The sequence below is a fragment of the Babylonia areolata genome, chromosome 19 (genome assembly GCF_041734735.1).
Source record: "Babylonia areolata isolate BAREFJ2019XMU chromosome 19, ASM4173473v1, whole genome shotgun sequence".
Classification (NCBI taxonomy): Eukaryota; Metazoa; Mollusca; class Gastropoda; order Neogastropoda; family Buccinidae; genus Babylonia; species Babylonia areolata.
In genome coordinates this window covers 26,361,215-26,385,214 of record NC_134894.1, presented here as the reverse complement: position 1 = coordinate 26,385,214, position 24,000 = coordinate 26,361,215, and the positions used below count along the sequence as shown (strand labels likewise).

Here is a 24,000-nt window from a genome sequence, read left to right as displayed (position 1 = left end):
AGAAGAAAAGGAGGGGAGGTCGGGAAAAAAAAATAACATAAAAACTGACCATTACAAGCAACACACAAGAATTTCTGTCGAAAAAAAAATCAAGCGCAAACAGCAAATAAACATACACATCATAATGCTCACACAATTATGACATGCAAAGCAACATTTATACACCATTAACTTATTTCAGGAAGAACAGTGATGTTTGTTTTGATTCAGCGTACGGTGGATGCCAGCACCTAGGTGAGACTCCTGATGGTGACAATAAATGTGTAGAGTCAGATTCAGTGAGGGCTTCCCCCCTCCTTTCACCCATCCTTTTTCTTCACGTCAAACAGTGAAGATGTGTACACGTCTCTCCAGCAACAGTCCCATAGGTTTGCTACATCCAACAGCCATACCACGTTGAAAACACCGGCTCTCATCCGATCACCGAAGTTAAGCAACGTCGGGCCCGGTTAGTACTTGGATGGGTGACCGCCTGGGGAACACCGGGTGCTGTTGGCATTATTTGCAAGGCCTGACTAAGCGCGTTACGCTGCTGGTCAGGCATCTGCTTGGCAGATGTGGTGTAGCGTATATAGATTTGTCCGAACGCAGTGACGCCTCCTTGAGCTACTGAAACTGAAACTGCCTATTCATATTCCAGGATGAGTAAAGATACAAATGATTATAGGGTTTAACAAACAGGTATCCATTTTGATTTGAGACACCATCAAGAATAATGATCATTGTATTATTTCTTTTCTTTCTTTTTTTTCTTCTTCTTTTTTTCTTTTTTCTTTTCTATTTGTTTGTTTACTAACAATCTAGGATCAGAGAGAGAAAATGAGAGACAGAGAGATAGAGAGAGACAGAATATTGTCCAATTCACTCACTGTCCAGCACTGAAAAACGATACAACGAAACTAAAGGCTACATCTTTCGACAGCTAAAAGAAATACTGTAGAGGATCAGTACCTTGTATGAACGTCAATAAACTTATGTGACAAAAAAATGATAAGAAGAATATAAAAAATAATAAGTTAGCTAACCAATACCCCCAACCGATCACAGCAAAACTGGACTCAGTCATTGTGAGTCATTTATGGCTAACATCACCATTCACACTAGCAGCCTTTCTTATCATCATACTCCGAGACAGGCGTACGAATTTGTACAGATCCCAGAATGAAACGGTCAATACTAAAATCAGATCATGGTTACTTGACTTGCGTGTGCAGAGTAAGTCTACGTATCAATTAAGCATGTTTCGGTTGTTCGTCTGTGTGTGAAACGCGTGCACAACAGAGTGAGTCTATGCATTATTCTGCTTCGGTTGACCGTGTGTCTATGTGTGTGATAAACGTTAGCAGCAGAGTGACAGAGAAAGTGGTAGAGGAATATTACTGGGCAAGTTGGTAAATATTAATTTAACCTGTCTAGAAAGTGGTAGACAAGTCAAACTGGGCAAAATGGTAAATATCAATATAACCCCTCGCCTTCACCTGTGTATCGACGAAAGTCACGAATCTCGATAAACGTATCAGGAATTATTGTTACCTTTGAAAAATTCATATTCTCTTGGAACTACATTCACAATTTATGTCTTTTGTTTCAACTTACATGGTAATGATTATGAAGTCAATTTTTCTTCTTCTTTTTAAACTGTAGTAACTAAAACGAATTAAAAATCATTATATCAGATTGGTCTTCGCTGCTAAATATTTACTTCCTGTCATTCTGATTAATCCTGACAAGTAAAAAATTTCAAAATACCAATGAAGAGGACAGAAGTACACTGCCAGAACATATGTATGTGTATATGATTATCCTTGTCAACTAACTTGTCTGTCTAACCACCTTATTGTTCATTTTGTTTTGTGTGTTGTCAGGCACGGCCACCAAGAAGTGCACAGAGAATGGCACGTGGTACGTCAACCCTGAAACCAACAGACCCTACAGCAACTACACGGCCTGCACTCCTCACACGGTCAGTGTCGTTTTGTGATGTTAGTGTTTTTGTTATTGTTGTTGCTGCCTGCTGTTATTGTCATGCACTGCCTCCAACGCATCCACCTGACAGCAGGAGGTCCCCAAACAACACCGTCCTGGGAAGAGTTGGAAATCCCCAGCATGATACTCCCTGCTGAAACAGAGACGCATGCTTCAATCGGTCTCGTTGCACGAGAACTGGTGTAGGGCAAAACGTCCTACAGTCACACCCCAACTGCGCTATAAAGACATCAGTAATAGAGATCAGAAGGCCTTGAACGTCGACTCCAACACCTTGGAAGCTGTAGCCTCAGAACGATCGGGTTGTAGGCTGGCTGTAAAGAAAGGTATCTCGAAGTTCTAAGAGACGCTTGCTCACCGTTCCGAGACAAAGAGACTGGGGAACAAAGACCCAAAGCCAGACAGACAGACCAGCCTGGCCTCAGACTTCAGCTGGGCGCAGTGTGAGAGTTAGTACAATCACTTGCGAATCGTCGTGTCCAGCCACACCTGGTAATGGATTATCCCAAAGTGCAGCTCCACAAGGCTAATGGATGTCTATCCTGTTGTTGCTGATGTTTGAAAAATTACCATGAAAAGTTCATTGGTCAAACCAAATGATTTTCGAAGGCTTGTGATGTTACATTATGCGCGCGCACACACAAAAATTTAAAAGCCACGACCTGTTTCACACATTCGATTTCATGAATGATAAAATTTTGCCTTAAAGACTGAACAGACTTCAGTCTGATTGTGATCATGAATTCTATGTGTATGAACTTGAGTAGACAGAAAGAATGCGAATGCGAATCATTTAGGCCGTAGCCCCTCATGAAGGGGTGTACGTGGACATAATTATAAGCACATCACAGCCATAACAAAATGTCATATGTACACACCAACGATCACGTGAAACAAAAATAATGTTTCTAAACATGCTGTTAAGGCGATACATTATCTCTGAATTCAAGTGCATTTTACAAGAAAATTGACAAATTGCGAAAATCCCTATCTCAAAAAGACGGTATTAAAAAGCTTAATTTAAAGACACACGGATGTCGGTAATATTTTGACGGAATAAACTTATGTCAGATATCACTAAGAGCTGGACAAAACAAAACAAAATCCAACTCATCTTCCTTAGATCTTTACATAATGGACAAATTCAGATACACCAATCAGTAATCTAGTCATTATGTATTTCGAGTGTTTGTCCATAGCAGACAAAAAGTAAAGTTTTACTTAATGGATACTAAAAATTCCTCTTTTCCTCATCCTCATTATTTTAAACACACACACACACACACACACACACACACACACACACACACACACACACACACACACACACACACACACACACACACACACACACACACACACACACATCACATGTATGTATAGGCCTGTGTGCGTGTTTTCCATTTCCGTGTTTCAGCTATTTCTTTTATTTGTTTGCGCGCCCAGCAAATGCAAAACAAACTTTGAAGGGTTTATGGCGTTTCAGAATAGATGCTTTCGTGAAGTGAAACATCATTCGTAACAGTATGGGGAAGGATGTCCCAGAACGTTTCCTGGGAGAAGATTCAGGATCCTGTAACTGAAACGACTGCAGGGGGCGAGGGGGGCTACGGAAGGGAGGGGAGAGTCAGACGTTGCACCGATAAACAGACCGGGGTGCGCTCGTTATTTTGTGCACAAGTGTCGAGTCTGAAAATGGCAGCGGCCAAAATTAAGTTTGCCGACGGAAAATATGAACCCTTACTCTCTTTGACACGAGATAACTACAATTCCTTTAGGATATGATGCACAAGTCAAGTGATTTTTTTTCCTCCACAAATGAACCCACTATCATATATTGTTGTTCAGGAAATGGTTTCGCCAGTCCAAAGTTTATAACTTTTCCTGACAGGCCGCTATTATTCTGTGAGAGGGGTTCAACTGGGAATATGAATGAACCATTGGAGACGATTGTTTAGGAAGAATGTGTTAATACTGTTTGAATTGATGTTCTCTGTGTCTGTGTCTGTGTCTGTATCTGTGTCTTTGTCTGTGTCTGTGTCCGAGTCTTTGTTGTCTGTCTGTCTGTCTGTCTGTCTGTCTGTCTCTCTGTCTCTGTCTCTGTCTCTGTCTCTCTCTCTCTCTCTCTCTCTCTCTCTCTCTCTCTTTCATAACATGTGGTGTGTGTTTCATAAACGCACACACACTCGCACGCATGCACGTACTCACATACATACACCTACGAGCACACACGCACACACACAATCTCTCCCTGTCTCTCTGTCTCTGTCTCTGTCTCTGTCTCTGTCTCTGTCTCTCTCTCTCTCTCTCTCTCTCGCTATCAGGTTTTCATAAACGCACACACACTCGCACGCTTGCATGTACACACATACATACACCTACGTGCACACACGCACGCACACACACACACACACACACACTCTCTCTCTCTCTCTCTCTCTCTCTCTCTCTCTCGCTATCAGGTTTTCATAACATGTGGTGTGTGTTTCATAAAACACCTACGTGCACACACACACACACACACACACACACACACACACACACACACACACACACACACACACACACACACACACATGTCTCTAGAAATCGATTTAAGAAATTACTTATAGATTCAAATAATCAATATTACCAATGTTGTGTAAACACAAAGAATGCAGCTAATCCCAAACATTTTCTAAATTTGACACCAGCAGCACATTCAAGACAAATTACAAGTCTAATGTATAGAATTCGTTTAAATGCCTTTCGTACAAAATTTTCTAAAAATATAAAATGTATATGCGGTAAGCAAATAACTGTAAGTCATCTACTCATTCATTGTCCGAGCATAAGACCGTTAATTCCTAAAGATGTAGTTGATGACTTTTCTTCCAATATTTCATTAGCCACTGAAAAGATTTTGAATGATTATTCATTGCTTAGAATGTTTTCGGAAATTTTAAACTCCAGTCCAGTTGGTATCCTCCTTTGATGTGTTATAATTAATGTTGTTATTTATATTTACATTGTTATAGGTTAATACTTGTTGATATGCATATACATATTCTCCTTCCCATGACACCTCATTCAATACACACCACAATCTCTTTAGACCTTTTTCTTATAATATACTTTTCCTCTGTTACATAACATGAATTTTTTTTTTTTTTTTTTTTTACACTAATATTCACATGCATTCCCTTTCCTTTATCCACTTCTTTACTCCTTTCCGTCTAAAAACACTTATAGTGAATAGACGTTAAACTGAAGATAAAACACACACGTAAGTATAAGCCTGTGTGATTGTTTTCCATTTCCGTTTTTTCAGCTATTTCTTTTTCTGTGCTTGTTTTCAACTTTTTAAAAGAAAAAAAAAACCAACCCACAAGCTTCTCAGGAAAACTGCTGACAGATCAGGAAATTTGGCTGTGGACAAACCCCCATTCGTTTTCCTTGACGACCAGAACATGAACTCCACCAGCTTATTCGACTGCAGTGGTCCTATCTCCGAGCTGTCAACTTGGCACTGGCCTGCACGTGAATGTTATCTTCACGTATTCGTCACTATTGAATTGCATTTCCAAAGTTCTTAACTTTCCCGATTGGCGTCAATTTAGTGTGTGGAGAGGGGTTTGACAGTACGGAAATGAATGATGCTGCTCTGAAAGTTAGTGTGCTAGAAGAGTATGTTGAGACTCAGTTCTGGAGTGTTGCTGTTGATGTATGAATGAATGTTCGTTCTCTGTCTGTCTGTCTCTCTGCCTGTCTCTCTGCCTGTCTCTCTCTCTCTCTCTCTCTCTCTCTATATATATATATATATATATATAGAGAGAGAGAGAGAGAGAGAGAGAGATGTATCTGTCTATTTATTCTAAGGGGCTGGGATGTAAATAACAAAAAAAGGTATGTGTGCTTATCACACTTCCCTTATCAAAGACCATTTACTCATTCATTCATTCATCTCTATCTGTGTCTCTGTCTTTGTCACCTCTCTCTCCCCCCCCCCTCTCTCTCTCTCTCTCTCTCTCTCTCTCAACTCTAAAAAGAGGCCGACAGAGAAATAGACAGACAGAAGGACACACAGACAGTCAGACAAACGGATAGACGGACATGAAGCAAGCAAGCAATCACTTGTCCACACAGCCCCGTGTTAAGGATACCGTGAGTGAGTATTGATTGGTGTGCCTCGTGGTGATGATGATGATGATGATGATGATGTCGTCTGTTGTGTTCTCAGGAGCGGATGGTGGACAACTCCTTCATTCCTGTCTACATCTTTCTGGGTGGCTTCTCCCTGTCCATCGTCATGTTGCTGATATCTCTGGCTATATTCATGGCCTTCAGGTCTGTATATTTCTGTGTGTGGGAGGGTGGGGGGGCGTGTGGGGGTGGATGTAGTGTTTGTTTGATTGTGTGTGATTGTGTGTGGGGATGTGGGGTGTGTGTGTGGGTGTGTGTGTGTTGGGGGGCGGGGGGGGTTACGTGTATTTGTTTATGTGTGTTTGTGTGCGTGTATGTGTGTGTGTGTTTGTGTTTGTGTGTGTGTGTGCGTGCGTGTGTGTTTGCGTGTGTGTGTGTGTGTGTGTGTGTGTGTGTGTGGTGTAGTGTAATGCCTGTGTGCTCATATGTGCATATTCATGGCCTTCACGTCTGTATCTGTGGGTGAGGGGGGGCGTAGGGGGGTGTAGTGTGTGTGTGTGTGTATGTGCGTATGTATATTTGTGTATGTGTGTGTGTGTGCGTGCGCGCGTGTGTGTGTGTGTGGTGTCTATGTGTTTATGTGTGTGTGTAATGTGTGTGTATGTGTGTTTATATGTGTGTAATGTGTGTGTGTGTGTGTGTGTGTGTGTGTGTGTGTGTGTGTGTGTGTGTGTGTGTGTAGTGTCTGTGTTTAGGGGCGTGTGTAATGTGTGTGTGTGTGTGTGTGTGTGTATCTGTGTGTAGTATGTGTTTGTGTATGTGATTGTATGTATATGTCTGTTGTTTTTTGTTGTTGTTGGTGGTGGTGGTGGTGGTGTGTGTGTGTTTTTTGTTTGTGTGTGTGTGTGTGTGTGTGAGTGTGCGTGTGTGTGTTTTCTATGTGTGTGCCTGTCTGCCCGTCTCTGATTTTGTTTGTTTGTGTTTGTGTCTGTGTGCGCGTTTGTTTGTCCCGTGATGTTGTTGTTGCTGCTGCTGTTCTCAAGAGCAGACATATATATCATTATTTTGCTGATATAATTATCTCGTTATATTCCTGGTCTTTATATCAGTCCGTGCCTATCTCTGTTATGGAGGAGGCGGGTTTGGAGATAGGGGTCGGTGGTGAGGGTGGGAGGGGGGTGGAAGGATGTGTGTGTGTGTTTGTGTGTGTGTGTGTGTGTGTGTGTGTGTGTGTGTGTGTGTGTGTGTCTGTTGCAGTAATCTTTCTCATGACACTACTGACATCCCTGGCTTGATTCACGGCTATAGATTCATCTCTCTCTCTCTGTGTGTGTGTGTGTGTGTGTGTGTGTGTGTGTGTGTGTGTGTGTGTGTGTGTGTGTGTGTGTGTGTGTGTGTGTGTGCGTATGCGTGCATCTGGGTATGTGTGTGCATGATCGTAGGTGGTTGAATACGTGGGTGGTTGGGGGAGAGGATGAATGTATACATGTGTCTAATATGTGTGCATGTGTTTATGTGTGTTCGTGCGTGTTCGTACGCGCGCGCGCGCGTGTGTGTGTGTGTATGTGTCTGTGTATTCTACATTCAGTGACACTAATGAAGTCTAGTCAGTTGCCGTCAGCCTGACGCAGCAGCTTCACGTCTGTCAGACAAAGCCAGTTGTTGTCAGTCAGAAACGATACAGCGCTCTCCAGACGAAAGAAACAAATATTAGTGGGATTGACGCTGCTGGTATCATTGGAGAGTTCCCTCTCTTGGATCAGCCACCCGTCTCGTTTGTGTGCAAGCCACAAAACAAAATAGCTGTTTTTGTGATGGCTGTTGATAGCTGGTGGTCAGTGTGAACACTTACCGCCGGCATACATGAAAGTGAAATGATGATGATAATAGTGATAATAATAATAATAATGATGATGATGATAATTACTAATAACAATAATAATTACTACTAACAATAGTAATAATGATGATAATGATGATGATGATAATAATGATGATGATGATGATAATGTTAATGATAATAATAACAATATGCAGGCTTATATGGCGCAGTACCCCCATCTCAAATGGGGCTCACCGTCTTTACAATAACATATGCAAATTTAAGACTAAGTGACGTAAAACATGTACAAAACATAAAATACGATAAAATAAAATAAAGTAAAATGAATAAATAAATAAATAGACATAGTATAGTCCCTCACCACATTTGACGTGCGCACGATTCTCGTCCTGTTGCTGTTAGCAGTCGGCTTGGCTTCGCGTGAAACGAAGCATATGTGAGTGATTCATACATTGTGTTTAAGTAATATAGCCTAGACCACAAATGAAAATATCTTATTGGGTATAATAAAGTATTATTCATTCTGTCTTCCGCATTCTGCATTCTTATTGTGTGTTTTGTATTGTGCATCCCTCGTACTGTGTTCAGGATTCCGTGTTCTGTGTTCATTCCTGTCCACAGTATGCTGCATTTTTATTCTGTGTTCTATATTATGCATTCCTTGTTCTGTGTTCAGCATTACGTGTTGTGTGTTCATTCCTGTCTTAAAGAATTCTGCATTTTTATTCTGTGTTCTGTATTATGCATTCCTTGTTCTGTGTTCAGCATTCTGCATTGTGTATTCTGCATTCTGCATTGTATATTCTGCATTCTGCATTGTGTATTCTGCATTCTGTATTATGAGGTCTGTATTCTGATTTGTGCAGCCAGCTCCGATGTGAGCGGATCACTGTGCATAAGAACCTGTTCCTGTCGTACATCATGACAGGAGTGTCATGGATCATGTACTACACCTTGGTCACCCTTGACGGTGACGTGCAGCACGCAAACCCTGTACGTATTTTGGTCCCATGGACAAAAAAAAATTGCAAAAGATATTCAAGTTTTTTTCATGCCACCTTTTTTTTCTATCCAGCTGAAACTGCGATAATCTTCTGTTGTAATTGATGCTAGTGACAATCAAGACTGCATTTTTACTCTGTAACAGTTCAGTGAGTGGATAATTGTTATGTGATGCGGTAGTGTTCTGTCATGTCATGTAATCCCGTGTTTTAAAAGGAAGAAAAAAAAATTCAAGAGTCAGTTATCTTCAGGTTTAGTGTCGTTGACGACACTGTTCATAAATTATCTCCAGGTTTATATCACTGTCGTTGACGACACAGTTCATTTATCTTCAGGTGTTTACTGTTACGTTCTGTTCACATTATTTGTTATCATATATATATATATATATATATATATATATATATATATATATATATAATCCCAGGTGTGGTGCCAAGCCCTGCACGTGCTGACCCAGTACAGCACCACGTGCAACTTTGCCTGGATGTTCTGCGAGGCCCTGTACCTGCACGTCATCATGACCCACACCTTCCGCACCGGAGACATCCTCATCAGGGCCCTCCTCTTCACTGGATGGGGTCCGTGTCACTCTTCATGGGTCTTCTGATGATGATGATGATGATGACGATGATGATGATGAATACTAGTAATCATCATCATTATGATGATGATGATAGTAATATAATAATAATAATAATAATAATAATAATAATAATGATGATGATGATGGTGTCATTTATATATAATAATAATAATATGTTATATATATAACAACAACAACAACAATAATAATAATAATGATAATTATAATAATAATAATGATCACCATCATCATTATCATGATAATAATAATAATGATGATGATAAAAAATAATAATAACAAAAAGAAGAAGGGCCCTCCTCTTCACTGGATGGGGTCCGTGTCAGTCCTCATGAGTCTGATGATGATGATGATGAGTTTCAGTCTCAGTAGCTCAAGGAGGCGTCACTGTGTTCGGACAAATCCATATACGCTACACCACATCTGCCAAGCAGATGCCTGACCAGCAGCGTAACCCAACGCGCTTAGTCAGGCCTTGAGAGAAAAAAAAAGTAAAATAAATAATAGATAAATACTTTTTTTTTAAAAGGACTACTACTAGTACTAATAATAATATGTATAAGGCGCAAAAACTTGATGAATAGTCAGCCGTCTCCTACATGTGATCATCGGGATAGCAGAGAAAGCAACTGTGGTCACCGACTGTCTCAGCTAAACTTTTGGTAATAGTAGAAAGTGTCTTGCTCAAGTTACGTGTATCACTACTCTTCTAGACCAAGAGGGTTTTAAGACAGCCGGATTTGGGACGGTCCCCAAAAGCCAGTTAGCCCCAAAGGCTGCACCACTAACAGCCAGTGCAAATCTTCATAGTCATAGTCCTTCACAAAAGTCTAATTGAAAATAAGTTTCCCTTGCAGTGGAAAAACATACAGCTAGCTGTAACTTTGCTGTTGGCCCAGTTTTAAGCTTAATTGCATCACTTGTAAAAGCCGAGCGTTGAACCTGTGACATTACCACTACCACTACTACTTCTGCTGCTGCTACGACTAGTAGTAGTAGTAGTAGTAGTAGTAGTAGTAGTAGTAGTAGTACAAATGATAATAATAATGATAATGATAACAATACGCTACATACACACATACACAAGTACTCACATGTACGCGCACACACGCACACACACATTTCGCTCAGGACGCATTCACGTGCATACACGTATATCCCCCCGCCCCCACCACACAACACCACGCCCTACTCACGCACATATATGCACACACTCAGTCGCTCGTTCGCTCACTCGTACCAATAATGCGCTCGCGATCTCACATGCACACAGGCTAGGGCTCAAAGAAGCACACATGCACGTGCGCGCGCGCGCATACATACACACACGCACGCATGCACGTACACACACACGCGCGCGCGCGCACACACACACACACACACACACACACACACACACACTCAGTCTAAAAACACTTATAGTGAATACACGTTAAACTGAAGATAAAACACACACACACACATTCAGGAGGGAGGGATACGCTTGCTTGCACGCACGCGAGTGGTCACATGAAAAATAGAGAGAAAGGAAACTCTGAAAAACATTAGTTCTGCGTTCCGCGCCAAGTCGCATTTCCGCTTTTTATTCCCGTATTCTCTGTCTGTTTGTCTGTCTGTTCCTTTGTCTGTCTGTCTGTCTGTCTGTCTGTCTCTCTCTCTCTCTCTCTCTCTCACTCTCTCTCTCTATCTATCTAACTATCTATCTATTTCTCGCTTTCTCTCTGCGCCTTTCTCTCTTTCTCCCCCGCCCCATCTCTCTCTCTCTCTCTCTCTCTCTCTTTCTGCCACCCCCCCCCCCACTCTCTCTCTCTCTCTCTCTCTCTCTCTCTGCGTGTCTGTTCACACCTCCCTCTTTCTTTTTCTCATACGGAGGCAGATAGACAGACAGACAGACACACACACACACACACACACACACGCACACACACACACACACGCACACATACACACACACACACACACACATACACACATGCGCACGCAGACACGCTCGCACTCATATACTCATTCACTCCCACACTCACTCACTCACTCACTCACCCAGTCTTTTCAATCCGTTCAGTATCAAGGAGGTGTCCAAGCTTGCCTGTCAGATCCATATCTGCTACACAAACATTTTTGTATTTCTTTTCTTTTTATCACAACAGATTTCTCTGTGTGAAATTCGGGCTGCTCTCCCCATGGAGAGCGCGTCGCTATATTACAGCGCTACGCTTTTTTTTGCTTTTTTTCCTGCGTGCAGTTTTATTTGTTTTTCCTATCGAAGTGGATTTCTTCTACAATTTTTTTTTTCCAGGAACAACCCTTTTGTTGCCGTGGGTTCTTTTACGTGCCTAAGTGCATGCTGCACACGAGTCCTCGGTTTATCGTCTCATCCGAATGACTAGCGTCCAGACCACCACTCAAGGTCTCGTGGAGGGGGAGAAAATATCGGCGGCTGAACCGTGATTCGAAACAGCGTGCTCAGACTCTCTCGCTTCCTAGGCGGACGCGTTACCTCTAGGCCATCACTCCACATCTTGCTGTAAACCTCATCTTCCTATAAACCCGACACGCCGATCAGGCCTTGAAAGCCTACCCCCAGGTATCTCCGCCCATTATGTGTGATGATGCTGCTACCGTATTATGTCAAGCATCTCTATGAAGGCATGATGCACGTCAGAAGCCGAGAGCCCTCCCTTGGGGGGAAGAGGGGGTGGTGTGCCGGGGCGGAGGAGTGGGGGATGGGGGTGGGGGGTGTGGAGGAAGAGGAGAAGGCGGGAGAAGGCGATGGGAACCACTAGTGTCTAAAAATCATTGAGCGGCTTCTGCTAGGTTCCCCTTTGGGGGGGCGGGGGGGGGGAGAAGGTGTAGGGTAGTGGGGATTTGGGGGAGAAGGGGGGCGGCGGGGGTTGGGGGGGGGTGGTTGCATTGTCTGTATGACAGGCCTTCACTCATCTTCTGTATTCGTGTGTGTCTCTTTCTCTGCGGTCTTTCTGTGACTTTTTTTTTAATTATCTTTGTTTGTTTTCTTGTGTTGTTTTTTTATGTATTCGTTTATGTCTATCTGCCTGTCTGTATGTCCGTCTCTATCTCTTCCTGTATTTCTGTCTCCCTGTCTCCTATTTTCTCTGTATTATTGTATGTGGTTGCGATATATATATATATATATATATATATATATATATATGTGTGTGTGTGTGTGTGTGTGTGTGTGTGTGTGTTTGTGTGTGTGTGTGTATACATACATATATATATATATATATATGTATGTATATATATATATATATATATTCGTTTTTCTTTCTTTTTTTCAGGTTGTCCATTCATACTGACAGTCATCTACGCCGCGGTACGAGGGGGTAAAAAGCACAACACATTGATGTGAGCATGTTATTCATTTAGACTTTTTTCTGCTGTCGAGTTTTCTTTCTTTTTCTTTGCAGCTATGGGTTGTGTTTTCTTCTTAAATTCAATCTACCAGAGCAAAAATCCTTCGGTCAGAATTGTATTTAGATATTTTATTTCAGATTCATTCAACACTGCATTTGCCCGGTTCCCTACCACCTTCCCCCTTCCCTCCCAACTCGCCATTCACCCCCCCCCCCCCCCCCCCCGCCCCCGCCCCCCTCCTCTCCTAAACGATAGCACTCAAATGTTCAAAATCGATACTCTGACAAAATGTCTACAGTCACCAGTGTGTGTGACCGGACATTAAACAAAATTCCTCCTCCTCGTCGTCGTCATCGTTCTCCTCCTCCTCCTCCTCGTCCACCTCCTCTTCCTTCTCTTCCTCGTCCTCCTCCTCCTCCTCGTCCACCTCCTCTTCCTTCTCTTCCTCGTCCTCCTCCTCCTCCTCGTCCACCTCCTCTTCCTTCTCTTCCTCGTCCTCCTCCTCCTCCTCGTCCACCTCCTCTTCCTTCTCTTCCTCGTCCTCCTCCTCCTCCTCGTCCACCTCCTCTTCCTTCTCTTCCTCGTCCTCCTCCTCCTCGTCCTCCTCCTCCTTCTCCTCCTCCTCGTCCTTCTCCTCCTCCTCCTCCTCTTCCTTCTCCTCCTCCTCCAGTCAACGTATTCTTTCCTGTCAGGCTCCATCTACCACTTCCACAACCTCTTACAAATTTTATCTGAAGACCTATCTATCTAAGCAGTACTGATATCCTAGTCTACCACCGTTCGAAACTGTTCTACGCATGACATGCGTGTGTGTGTGTGTGTGTGTGTGTGCGCGCGCGCGCGTGTGTGTGTGTGTGTGTGTGTGTGTGTGTGTGTGTGTGTGTGTGTGTGTGTGTGTGTGAGTTGGACAAGTTTTGTCATTATAGTCTGAAGTTTGTGTAAATTGTTGCATTTTTTATTTCTTCATTTACAGTAAAACTTAACTGGAATTGAAAGATGTTTGAATTCTTGTTTTCAAAATAGATTTTCTTTCTTTATTCCTTTGTTTGTTGCCTTTCTCTGTTTTCAGAACTATTTGACATTTTCGTTTCTAAATTCTATGAGACCATTTTGCTGTTTAAACAATATTAAATTTCGGGATAAGAATATGAAGTAATTCATTGTTTGCTAGCTTGCTTGCTTTTTGCCGACTCAAGCTTTAGTTTCCCACCCCCACCACGCCTGCCTCTCTCTCTCTCTCTCTCTCTCTCTCTCTCTTTCTTTCTTTTTTTTTTCAACTTCATCTTCTCATAATTGAACTCTTACCCAGTTTTTTTGTTTGTTTGTTGTTGTTTTTTGGGGGGGTTTTCCGTGTTTTCCCGGACTTTCTTGGGTCGACCACCGTTTTATTTTGTACATAAATTTAATATGACAATTCAGAATAGATGGAAAAGAAAAAAAAAACATAAAAAGATTTTTTTAATCTGAATACAGTCAACATTAACAATAACATATGGAAGTCATAACCAAGACCAATACCCAGCATTCCATAACTATATCATTGTAATCAATAGCAATTATGGAATGAATCACCCATACAAGAAAAAGCATACAACTTTTCATTTACTGAATCAAGGCATGTGGAAAAAAATAAGTTAACATCATTTTATCATTTGTTATTGAGTTTCATTGTTGGAGACTGATGCCAGGAAAAACTGACAGCCGCATCCAAATTTTGCACTTGCTAACTCTTACCCAGATTGTTTGTTTTTTTTGTTTGTTTGTTTTTTCTGTGTTTTTTTTTTGTTTTGTTTTTTTAGCGAATCCTGTAATTTTCGGCTACGATATTCACAATGTTCTCTTTGATGTATAGCATTTTTGGTTTTTGTCTTTTGTTTTGTTGTCGCATTTAACATTTTCGCCTTGCTCTGTTCGAGGGTAATTATGATACTGGAGAAGTTTTGATTGTTCATTGAAACATGATAATAATGATGATAAGTAAAGAATAAGCGTGCGTGGGTTGCCTACAGGCAAATTCTAACGAAGTTTCGCTAATGTGGAAGCGAAACGGTTTGAAGTTTGTGATTTCATGTAGAAAGTAGTTGTATATATCACATATGAATGAGAGAAGGATACTGCTCTGTTGCGTTGCTATATTCTGCCTTTCAAATATGGGCGCTTTAAACGTTCGTAGAAGACATACAGGCAGACAGACAGAAAGTGCAGAGTTTAGCTCTACAATTGTAGCATTTGGACAAAATCCTGTTTTGTTTGAAGATCACATCAACACAAAACAACAACCACATGGCAGGATAAATCCACTCGCAGATAATTTTGCCGCGTGCTTGCTTGTGTGGTGTGTGTGAGTGTGTGTGTGTGTGTGTGTGTGTGTGTGTGTGTGTGTGTGTGTGTGTGTGTGTGTGTGTGTGTGTGTGTGTGTGTGTGTGTGTGTGTGTGTGTGTGTGTGTGTGTGTGTGTGTGTGTGTGTGTGTGTGTGTGTGTGTGTGTGTGTGTGTGTGTGTGTGTGTTTCTTTGTGTGTTTCTTTGTGTCTGTCTGTATGAGCATATATGTGTGTGGTTTTTTTCTGTATCTATATATATGCATCTGTGTATCTGTGTCCATGTTTGAGTGCATACGCGTGTGTGTATGCATGCGTTTTTGTCATTTTCGCTAATGTTCTTTATGCAAGTAAATGAAAGGCATGTGACCTGAACATACCTCTGTTACAGTTGTAATGACAAAAGCACTGAAACACATATGATCGAAGTAAAAGACATATGCTATTCGTCATTGAGAGAATCTTTCTTCTGGGTTTCTTCTGATTTAAATAGTTGACCCAACTGGACGCATTTCAATTTTATGACAGAAACACGGCGCTCCATAGATATGTCCCTGAGTCAGGCAAAAGAAGCCATGTTAGACATCCCGAGCTGAAAAGAAAGGTAATCAGGTCAGTGGAAAATGTCCTGTACACATTTGTGGCAACAGACAAAAAAGAGAGAAACAATTTGTCGGCGGGAGATCGAAAACGAGAAGGACAGGTTAACTTTGTGGTAGATAACAGATGTGGATACCTTACTGTCAACTGATACCACAAATTGTGACAGATTATTTTCAGCGGAAGAGGAATGTAGGAAGGAGGTTGAAACCGTTACTGCCAGAAGGCGAAAGGAGGAATGAAAGGAAGAAAATGTCAAAAGTTCTTGGTAAAGTTGGTTTGTCAATGTGTTCATTATTTTTTTTTTTCTTTTAAAAGAAAAATTGATGGCATTAACGTGACGTTCGGCTTCGGAAAACAGATAATGAAAGAAGGAAGGAAGGATATGAAGGACGAATTGAGAAAGAGGGAGAGAGACGGAGACAGACAGACAAAGAGAGAGATTGTGCGTGTGTGTGTGTGTGTGTGTGTGTGTGTGTGTGTGTGTGTGTGTGTGTGTGTGTGTGTGTGAGGAGAGAGAGAGAGAGGGGATACCAATGTTGTATTCAAGAATAAGTTGTGGCTACATTTAGGAAGAAATTAACATGAATAAGACACAACTGAAACAGAAAAAATGATAATGACGTAATTGTCTAAGCTTGTCTAACATACGCATGACGTGCACGTGAGGTGATTTATCTTCACACCATCATACTTCATATTCAGGGCCTACAAAAGGTACACAAAAGGTGCACAACATGAATTATGTTTTATTGTTTTAAACGAATAAGAGTAGTACCAACCTTATCGAAGTCAGTCAGCTTCAATATGGTGTATGTACACACTGCCAAGAACTTTTAACCCCATGTAGCAAAAAGCAAAGTGAGCTCGTCAAACCTTTCGGATCTGCGCATGGGACGTACATTGTTCCATTCTGTTTGCTCTGTTTGAATATGCACAGCTTTGTCAGAAACATAGGTAGATAGATAGATAGATAGATAGATAGATAGATAGATAGATAGATAGATAGATAGATAGATGGATAGATAGATAGATAGATAGATAGATAGAACGAAGAAAGAGGGATAGCGGCAGACCGGTACAGAAGAAGAGGCAGAGTGTGAGAATTGGCTGTTAGTGCAGCAGTCTTGAGGGCAAGATGGCCTCAGCTTGGGAACCATCCCAACGCACGACTGTCCTGAAAACCCTCTTGGCCGAGACAGTAGGGGATGTAACCTGGTGAACAAGAAACTCTTCACCATAACCAAAGAGTCAGGACAGCAGTTGCCTGCCTCTGCTCTGTTGTTCTGATGGTCACTGTCCGACACAGCTGTCATACATCACAAATCGTTGTGAGTCCTCAATGCTCCATCAGGGGGTGAACAAGGTGTGATCAGGCGTGAATTTGTGTGACAGATGCTGGTCTCTGGGAGACCCCATGCAGTGGATCACCTTCGCCCCAGTGGTGGTGTCCACGGTGATCAGCATCATCATCCTCGTCAACCTGGTCCGCCTGCTGGTCACCAAGCTGAGACAGGTGCCAGACGCCCCCCAGAGCAGGTAGGGACGTTTTTTTTTTGTTTTGGTTGGTCGTCGTCACCATGCTCGTCATGGATCATTATGCTCATCATCATCATCATGATGCTCATCATCATGCTCATCATTACTATCATCATCATCATCATGCTCATCATCTTCATCATCATCATCATCATCATCATGCTCATCATCACCATCATCATCATCATCATCATACTCATCATCACTATCATCATGCTCACAATCATCATCATGCTCATCATCACCATCACTATCATCATCATGCTCATCCTTATCATCATCATCATCATCATCATCATGCTCATTATCTTCACCAATCTCATTACGCTCATCAGCCTCATTATGCTCATCATCACCATGCTCATCATGCAAATCATCATCATGCTCATCTTCATGCTCATCATCATCATCATCATCAACGTCGTCGTCACCAAGCCCAGACAAGAGCCAGACGCCACTTCATAGCAAGTATAGACGTTATGTTATCGTCATCATTGTCGCCAATCATCGTGATCATCATCATTATCACCATCACCATGATCATCATCATAATGATGATTATGATCATCATAATAATATTCACCGTCATCGTCGTCACCACGCTCAGACATGTGTCAGACGCCTTCCACCCCCACCCCCACCCCCGAGCAGGTATAGACGTTATGGTCATCCTCATCAACGACATCAACAATAATAACAACGATGACAACAACATAGTCTATCTCCACAATCCCACTCTCCTCTATCTATCTATCTATCTGATTCTCTGTCAGTCCGTCTGTCTCTCTGTCGATCTACCTATTTATCGGTGTGTCTGTGTGTGTGTGTGTGCGTGAGTGCACACACACACACACACACACACACACACACACACACACACACACACACACACACACACACACACACATTCTGTCTCTGTCTCTGTCTGTCTGACACTCTCTCTCTCTCTCTCACACACACACACACACACACACACACACACACACAATTCTGAGCGTCAGCTGCTGACACGAATGAGTGACAACTGATGGAATTGCAATGTTTATCCTGCACAACCTCCCCAACGAAAAATAGTACCGGGATCTATCTCTGCGATGTTCATCAGGAGGTGGAAATTCCAACCAGACCGCCCCTGCGAATTACTTTTCCACATTTCCCAGTTCAGCAACCTCAGAACAAACCTTATGCCCCTCCCTATAATGCCTAAAAATACCTCTGTGTGTATGTGTGTGTGTGTGTGTGTGTGTGTGTGTGTGTGTGTGTGTGTGTGTTGTGTGTGTGTGAGAGAGAGAGAGAGAGAATATGTCCATATCGAAATAAGCGACTATCATGTGCTTAGTTCATCTTCTGAATCTCTTTATTGCTTGTGTACTTGTGTCTTTTCTTGTGTGTGTGTGTGTATGTGTGTGTGTGTGTGTGTGTGTGTGTGTGTGTGTGTGTGTGTGTGTGTGTGTGTGTGTGTGTGTGTGTTCCTTTCTTTGATATTTGCTGGGTGGTTTGACTTCGTTGTTTCGTTTTTGTTTTGTCTGTCAGGCTTTTCTTGTTTGTGTTTATTTGGGGTTTGTTTTGTTTTTTTGTCTTTTGCAAGCTTGTTTATTTGTTGCTTTTTTTTCTTTTCTTTTTTTTTTTTTTTTTTATGGGTTTGGGGCAGAAGGTAGTGGGGTACGTTCTAGTCTTCTGCGGCATTGCTGTATATCCTTGTTTGAACGAAAACATTTTATATCCATACATGTTTCTGTGTTCGTTTTTTTTGTTGTTGTTGTTTTTCTTTGGGCGAATATTCATCGCAACAGTCGTTCTTTGACAGGAAACCTTACTTTTAATGTGAATTAATATCTTTTCTTCGTGAACCTATTTAATGTAAAAATTGAAAATAAAAACATTTCCAGCAATGCCAAAACACGATGCATGACAGCATAAGAATGGTGAAAAACATGAATGACAACAACAACAACAACAAAAAGAACAATAACACATATGTCAGATTATCATCATATACTGCGTACGTGTGTTGGGGATTGAAATTCACACATTCCCATACATGTTGCATTGTTTATCTCAGCCAGTTAAATCTGCTCTTTTTTTATCTTTTGTTTTTCGTTTTTTCCCCTCAATTTTATTTTTAACCCCCTCTTACTTTTCACCCTACATCTCTGCCCCCCCCCAACCCCCCCAAACCCCCCAAGCCCTCCCCCCCCCCCCAACCTACCCATCGTCCATCTCCATCCATCTCATTTCTATCAGTTAGTGGCATGACATCAGAGAGGCGTCCTGGAAGAATCGGTTAGGTGTTGGACTTCTTTCCGATCCAGTCATTCACCTCTTCTTCTTCTTCTTCTTCTTCTTCTTCTTAAAGAAAGAAAGAAAGTAAAAATCTCCACTCCACCCTTTACCCACCAGGCGCCGTCACCGTAATTCGAACGCGGGACCCTCAGATTGAAAGGCCAACGCTTTAACCATTCGGCTATTGCGCCTGTCCAGTCGTTCACCAATGATCAAGATTCGAGGTCCCGATTCGGCACTGTGTTGTGTCCTTAGGAAAGCACTTTTCTCCGATTTTTCCTGACTCCACCATGGTGTGGATAGGGACCCAACTGGTTGTGGAATGTTTATAACAGAGGAGGAGAGAGAAATCACTGCCTTCTAATGCCGAGCCCGAGACACAGTGGATATTGATTCACTGACCAGATGGTCGTTAAAGGCTATGTGACCTCTAACCTTTGAACTGGTCTTTATAAGACCAGAAGAAGATGGCGCAGCAGCCGAGCGGTTCAAGAGTTGAACTTTCAATCTCAGGGTCCCGGGTTCGAATCCTGGTCACGGCGTCTGGTAGGTAAAGGGTGGAGATTTTTTACGGTCTCCCAAGTCGACAGATGTGCAGACCTGCTATAGCGGCTGAAACCCTATCCGTATATATGCGCATGCACAAGATGAACTACGCACGTTAAAATAGATGCCCCGTAATCCATGTCAACGTTCGATGGGTTGTGGAAACAAGAACATACCCGGCATTCATCCCTTCCGAAAACGGAGTACGACTGCCTACAGATGTGTGGGTGTCAGTTCACGAAGGTGGGGGAGGTAAGGGGAAGAGAGGGCACTAGATATAGGATAGTGTGTATGGTATGTGTATGTGTGTTTCCATGCGTTCGTCAGCGTGTGTAAGCGCATGCGTCGTTCACGGTTGTGTGGTGTGTGTGCGTGCGTGTGTGTGTGTGTGTGTGTGTGTGTGTGCGTATGTGTGTGTGTGTGTGTGTGTGTGTGTGCGTATGTGTGTGTGTGTGCGTATGTGCGTGTGTGTGTGTGTGTGTGTGTGTGTGATGCACGTCATTTAACCCCTTTTCTGCTGAACCATGCCGAAACGAGATTAATGTGGCATTAATCTTATTCGCCATAAATAAATAAATATAAATGCCACTTCTTTTTAGTACCTTTAAATAGGTGTCAATGACTTTGCTGAACAAAGGCAATACAAAGAGCAAAACAGAAGAGGAAGAAGTCCAAACAAAACACGATGACTGACTGATAATAATAACCTGACCTGTAATAAGCTGAGACTGATCAGATGACTGACTGATAATAATAACCTGACCTGTAATAAGCTGAGACTGATCAGATGACTGACTGATAATAATAACCTGACCTGTGATAAGCTGAGACTGATCAGATGACTGACTGATAATAATAACCTGACCTGTGATAAGCTGAGACTGATCAGATGACTGACTGATAATAATAACCTGACCTGTAATAACAGACTGATCAGATGACTGACTGATAATAATAACCTGACCTGTGATAAGCTGAGACTGATCAGATGACTGACTGATAATAATAACCTGACCTGTGATAAGCTGAGACTGATCAGATGACTGACTGATAATAATAACCTGACCTGTGATAAGCTGAGACTGATCACAGTAAGATGACAGTCGTTGACCATAACGAGAATACTTGTCAGCAGTGTCTTTTCCACATTCTGTTCTCTCTCTCTCTCTCTCTCTCTCTCTCTCTCTCTCTCTCTCTCTCTCTCTCTCTCTCTCTCTCTCTCTCTCTCTTCCTTCCTCAGTTCTTTTCAGTTGAACAATTCTTCCCCTACCATTAATTTTCCGAAATGATGACATCTAAATAATAATGATAATGATGATGATAATAATAATGATAATGATGGTGATGATGATAATAATGATAATAATAATAATAATGATAATAATAATAATGTCATTTATTTTCTGTCTGATATCACCGTCTTAGATGACCAGACTTTAAGTAAACAGATAAACAACATGATAAACTGAGGTCCCGTGTGCAGCATGCATTTAGCGCACGTAAAAGAACCCACGGCAACAAAAGTTTGTTCCTGGCAAAATTCTGTGGAAAAATCCACTTCGATGGAAAAAACAAAACAAATGAAACTGAACGCAGGAAAAAATACCAAAAAAAAGGGTGGCGCTGTAGTGTAGCGACGTGCTCTTCATGGTAAGAGCAGCCCGAATTTCACACAGAGAAATCTGTTGTGACAAAAAGAGAAATACAAATATAAATACAGTAGAGGGGTCTGATTTTAAGCCTACACAGTGGTTGGTGTCGCAGGAAAGCGGTGCGAGCCACGCTGATTCTGGCGCCGCTCTTCGGGCTGCAGTTCCTGCTTGTGCCCTTGCAGCCTGCCGAGGACACGGTGCAGTACGAGGTGTACCGCTACTTCCTGGCCTTCCAGTGCTCGCTGCAGGTAAAAACTTAGCCCACACTCTTTCTTTTAAATGGTAGCTTTTTTTTTTTTTTTGCTTTTTTTTTTTTTTTTTTTTTGTAATGTTTGGGTGGCGTGTGTGGTTTGTTCATGTCATCGCCTGATAAACTGACCCACTCTTTTTCTCTGATGCTCCTTTTCTGTTTTGTTGTTATTGTTGTTCGTGTTGTTGTTTGTTTTTCTTGTTTGTTTGTTTTTTTTTATACATTGGTGGTAGTGTTTTTCTGTTACCTTTTACTCTATTCTTTCCTCTTCTCCGTCCCCATCCGCACCACCACCACCACACACACACACACACACACACACACACACACACACACACACACACACACGTTTTAAACTGCATACTTTAAAAACATCTTTATGTTACAGGGCGCCTTTGTCTCCATCATGTACTGCTTCTGTAATGGAGAGGTAAGCAAGTATCTCTCTCTCTCTCTCTCTCTCTCTCTCTCTCTCTCTCTCTTGGTTCGATACAGACAACTCCTTGCCCAATGTGTGGCGAAAGTCCAGAAAATGAAAATCATTTCATGTATGCAAAGGATACGAAGAAATTGTACTCTTTTCAGTACAGATCTAGCACAGAGAAAAGATTTGTTCGGCATACTGATGACAAAAAATGAAGATATGATACTCTCAATTGTAAATTATATGTATCCGAGGCAGTAAATATACGCAAAAAGCTCATTAATCAATTAAAAATTATGGTGGGTTCTATGAGAAAAAAAACATAGATAAAAAGGAGGGGGGATATTTACACGGTCGATTTCCACAATGTAATTACATGATATGTTTGTATTGAAACGATGTGTTTCGATGTGTGTGTGTGTGTCGGTGGGGGTGGGGTGGGTGTTGTATTTCTCTCTCTCTCTCTCTCTCTCTCTCTCTCTCTCTCTCTCTCTCTCTCTCTCACGGAAACAAAGCACATGATAGCAAAACAGGTTTCAGCCAAAGAAAAACAACAATACAATGCATGGAAAGGGATAAGAATTATGTCCATCTCGTTCCGTTATACCATTTTTTCTTCTGTTCTATTTTTGTTCTCTTGATTATTTCTCCAGCTTGCAGCACTTCCGCTTCTTCTAGCCTTTTCTTCTTGTTTTTATCTTCTTTTTTTTCGTTTGTTTGTTTGTTTGTTTGTTTTCTTTTTCTTTTGGGGGTTGTTTTTCTTCGTTCGTTTGTTTGTGTGTGTGTGTGTGTGTTTGTATTTGCCTTTTTCAAAGCATTTGGATGAAGTAATCTGACAAAAGAAACTTCCTCACTAGCCATACATTAAAGTTTGTTGGGTTTTTGTTTGTTTATTTGCTCGCTTTCTTTTGTTTGTTTTTTTATCCACACCTATTTCCAGTTTCCTCGTGCTGAGCAAATCTTGTGAGTTTGTATATTTGCAAAATTTATTATGTTGAATCACAAACTTCCAATGCAAAAAGGGAGACGATCAAACTCCCAACCCCCACCCCTTCATGAAGACCGAGTTTGTTCATGGAGACTTTGAGGACGAGTTCTATTACCTTTTTCACTGTTCAATCTTTGAAGAAGCGAAAAAAGATACTTGCCAAAATTTTACAAGAAAAAATGCAAATGTTTTGAACTTCTATTCATTATTCACAGGTAGAAATAATTGTTTTCATATGTTACTTAACGGATGTATAGTTTTTACCCTCCGTTTGTATCAAATGTAGCTCTAAATAGCCATTGTAATTGATTGTGAACACAATACTAGTTACATGAAATAGTGAGACATTTCCATGTACCCCACGGGTTTTCCTGAAAAGTGATAAGCATGTTTTGTCATGTCTCTGAGAAACCCAGGCTGTAACTACAATAATAGCAAGTTTATATTGCACAGCAGGAAAGAAGTGACAAG

At 41.6% G+C, this 24,000-nt stretch overlaps 1 protein-coding gene and 1 non-coding gene across 2 annotated transcripts in view; both read left to right on the top strand.

Moving 5' to 3' along the window:
- The window catches only part of LOC143294256 (calcitonin receptor-like), a 181,264-nt gene that overhangs the window by 155,223 nt on the left and 2,041 nt on the right, over positions 1 to 24,000 (top strand). The window contains exons 3-10 of the mRNA XM_076605693.1: positions 1,866 to 1,963; positions 6,206 to 6,312; positions 8,818 to 8,944; positions 9,381 to 9,534; positions 12,854 to 12,920; positions 17,243 to 17,386; positions 21,980 to 22,115; positions 22,506 to 22,547. Of these exons, the coding sequence (XP_076461808.1) occupies positions 1,866 to 1,963; positions 6,206 to 6,312; positions 8,818 to 8,944; positions 9,381 to 9,534; positions 12,854 to 12,920; positions 17,243 to 17,386; positions 21,980 to 22,115; positions 22,506 to 22,547 (875 nt within the window). The remainder of the gene's footprint in view (positions 1 to 1,865; positions 1,964 to 6,205; positions 6,313 to 8,817; positions 8,945 to 9,380; positions 9,535 to 12,853; positions 12,921 to 17,242; positions 17,387 to 21,979; positions 22,116 to 22,505; positions 22,548 to 24,000) is intronic.
- On the top strand, positions 379 to 498 carry LOC143294409 (5S ribosomal RNA). The gene has a single exon (XR_013056898.1). It is a non-coding gene; the product is annotated as a 5S ribosomal RNA (ribosomal RNA).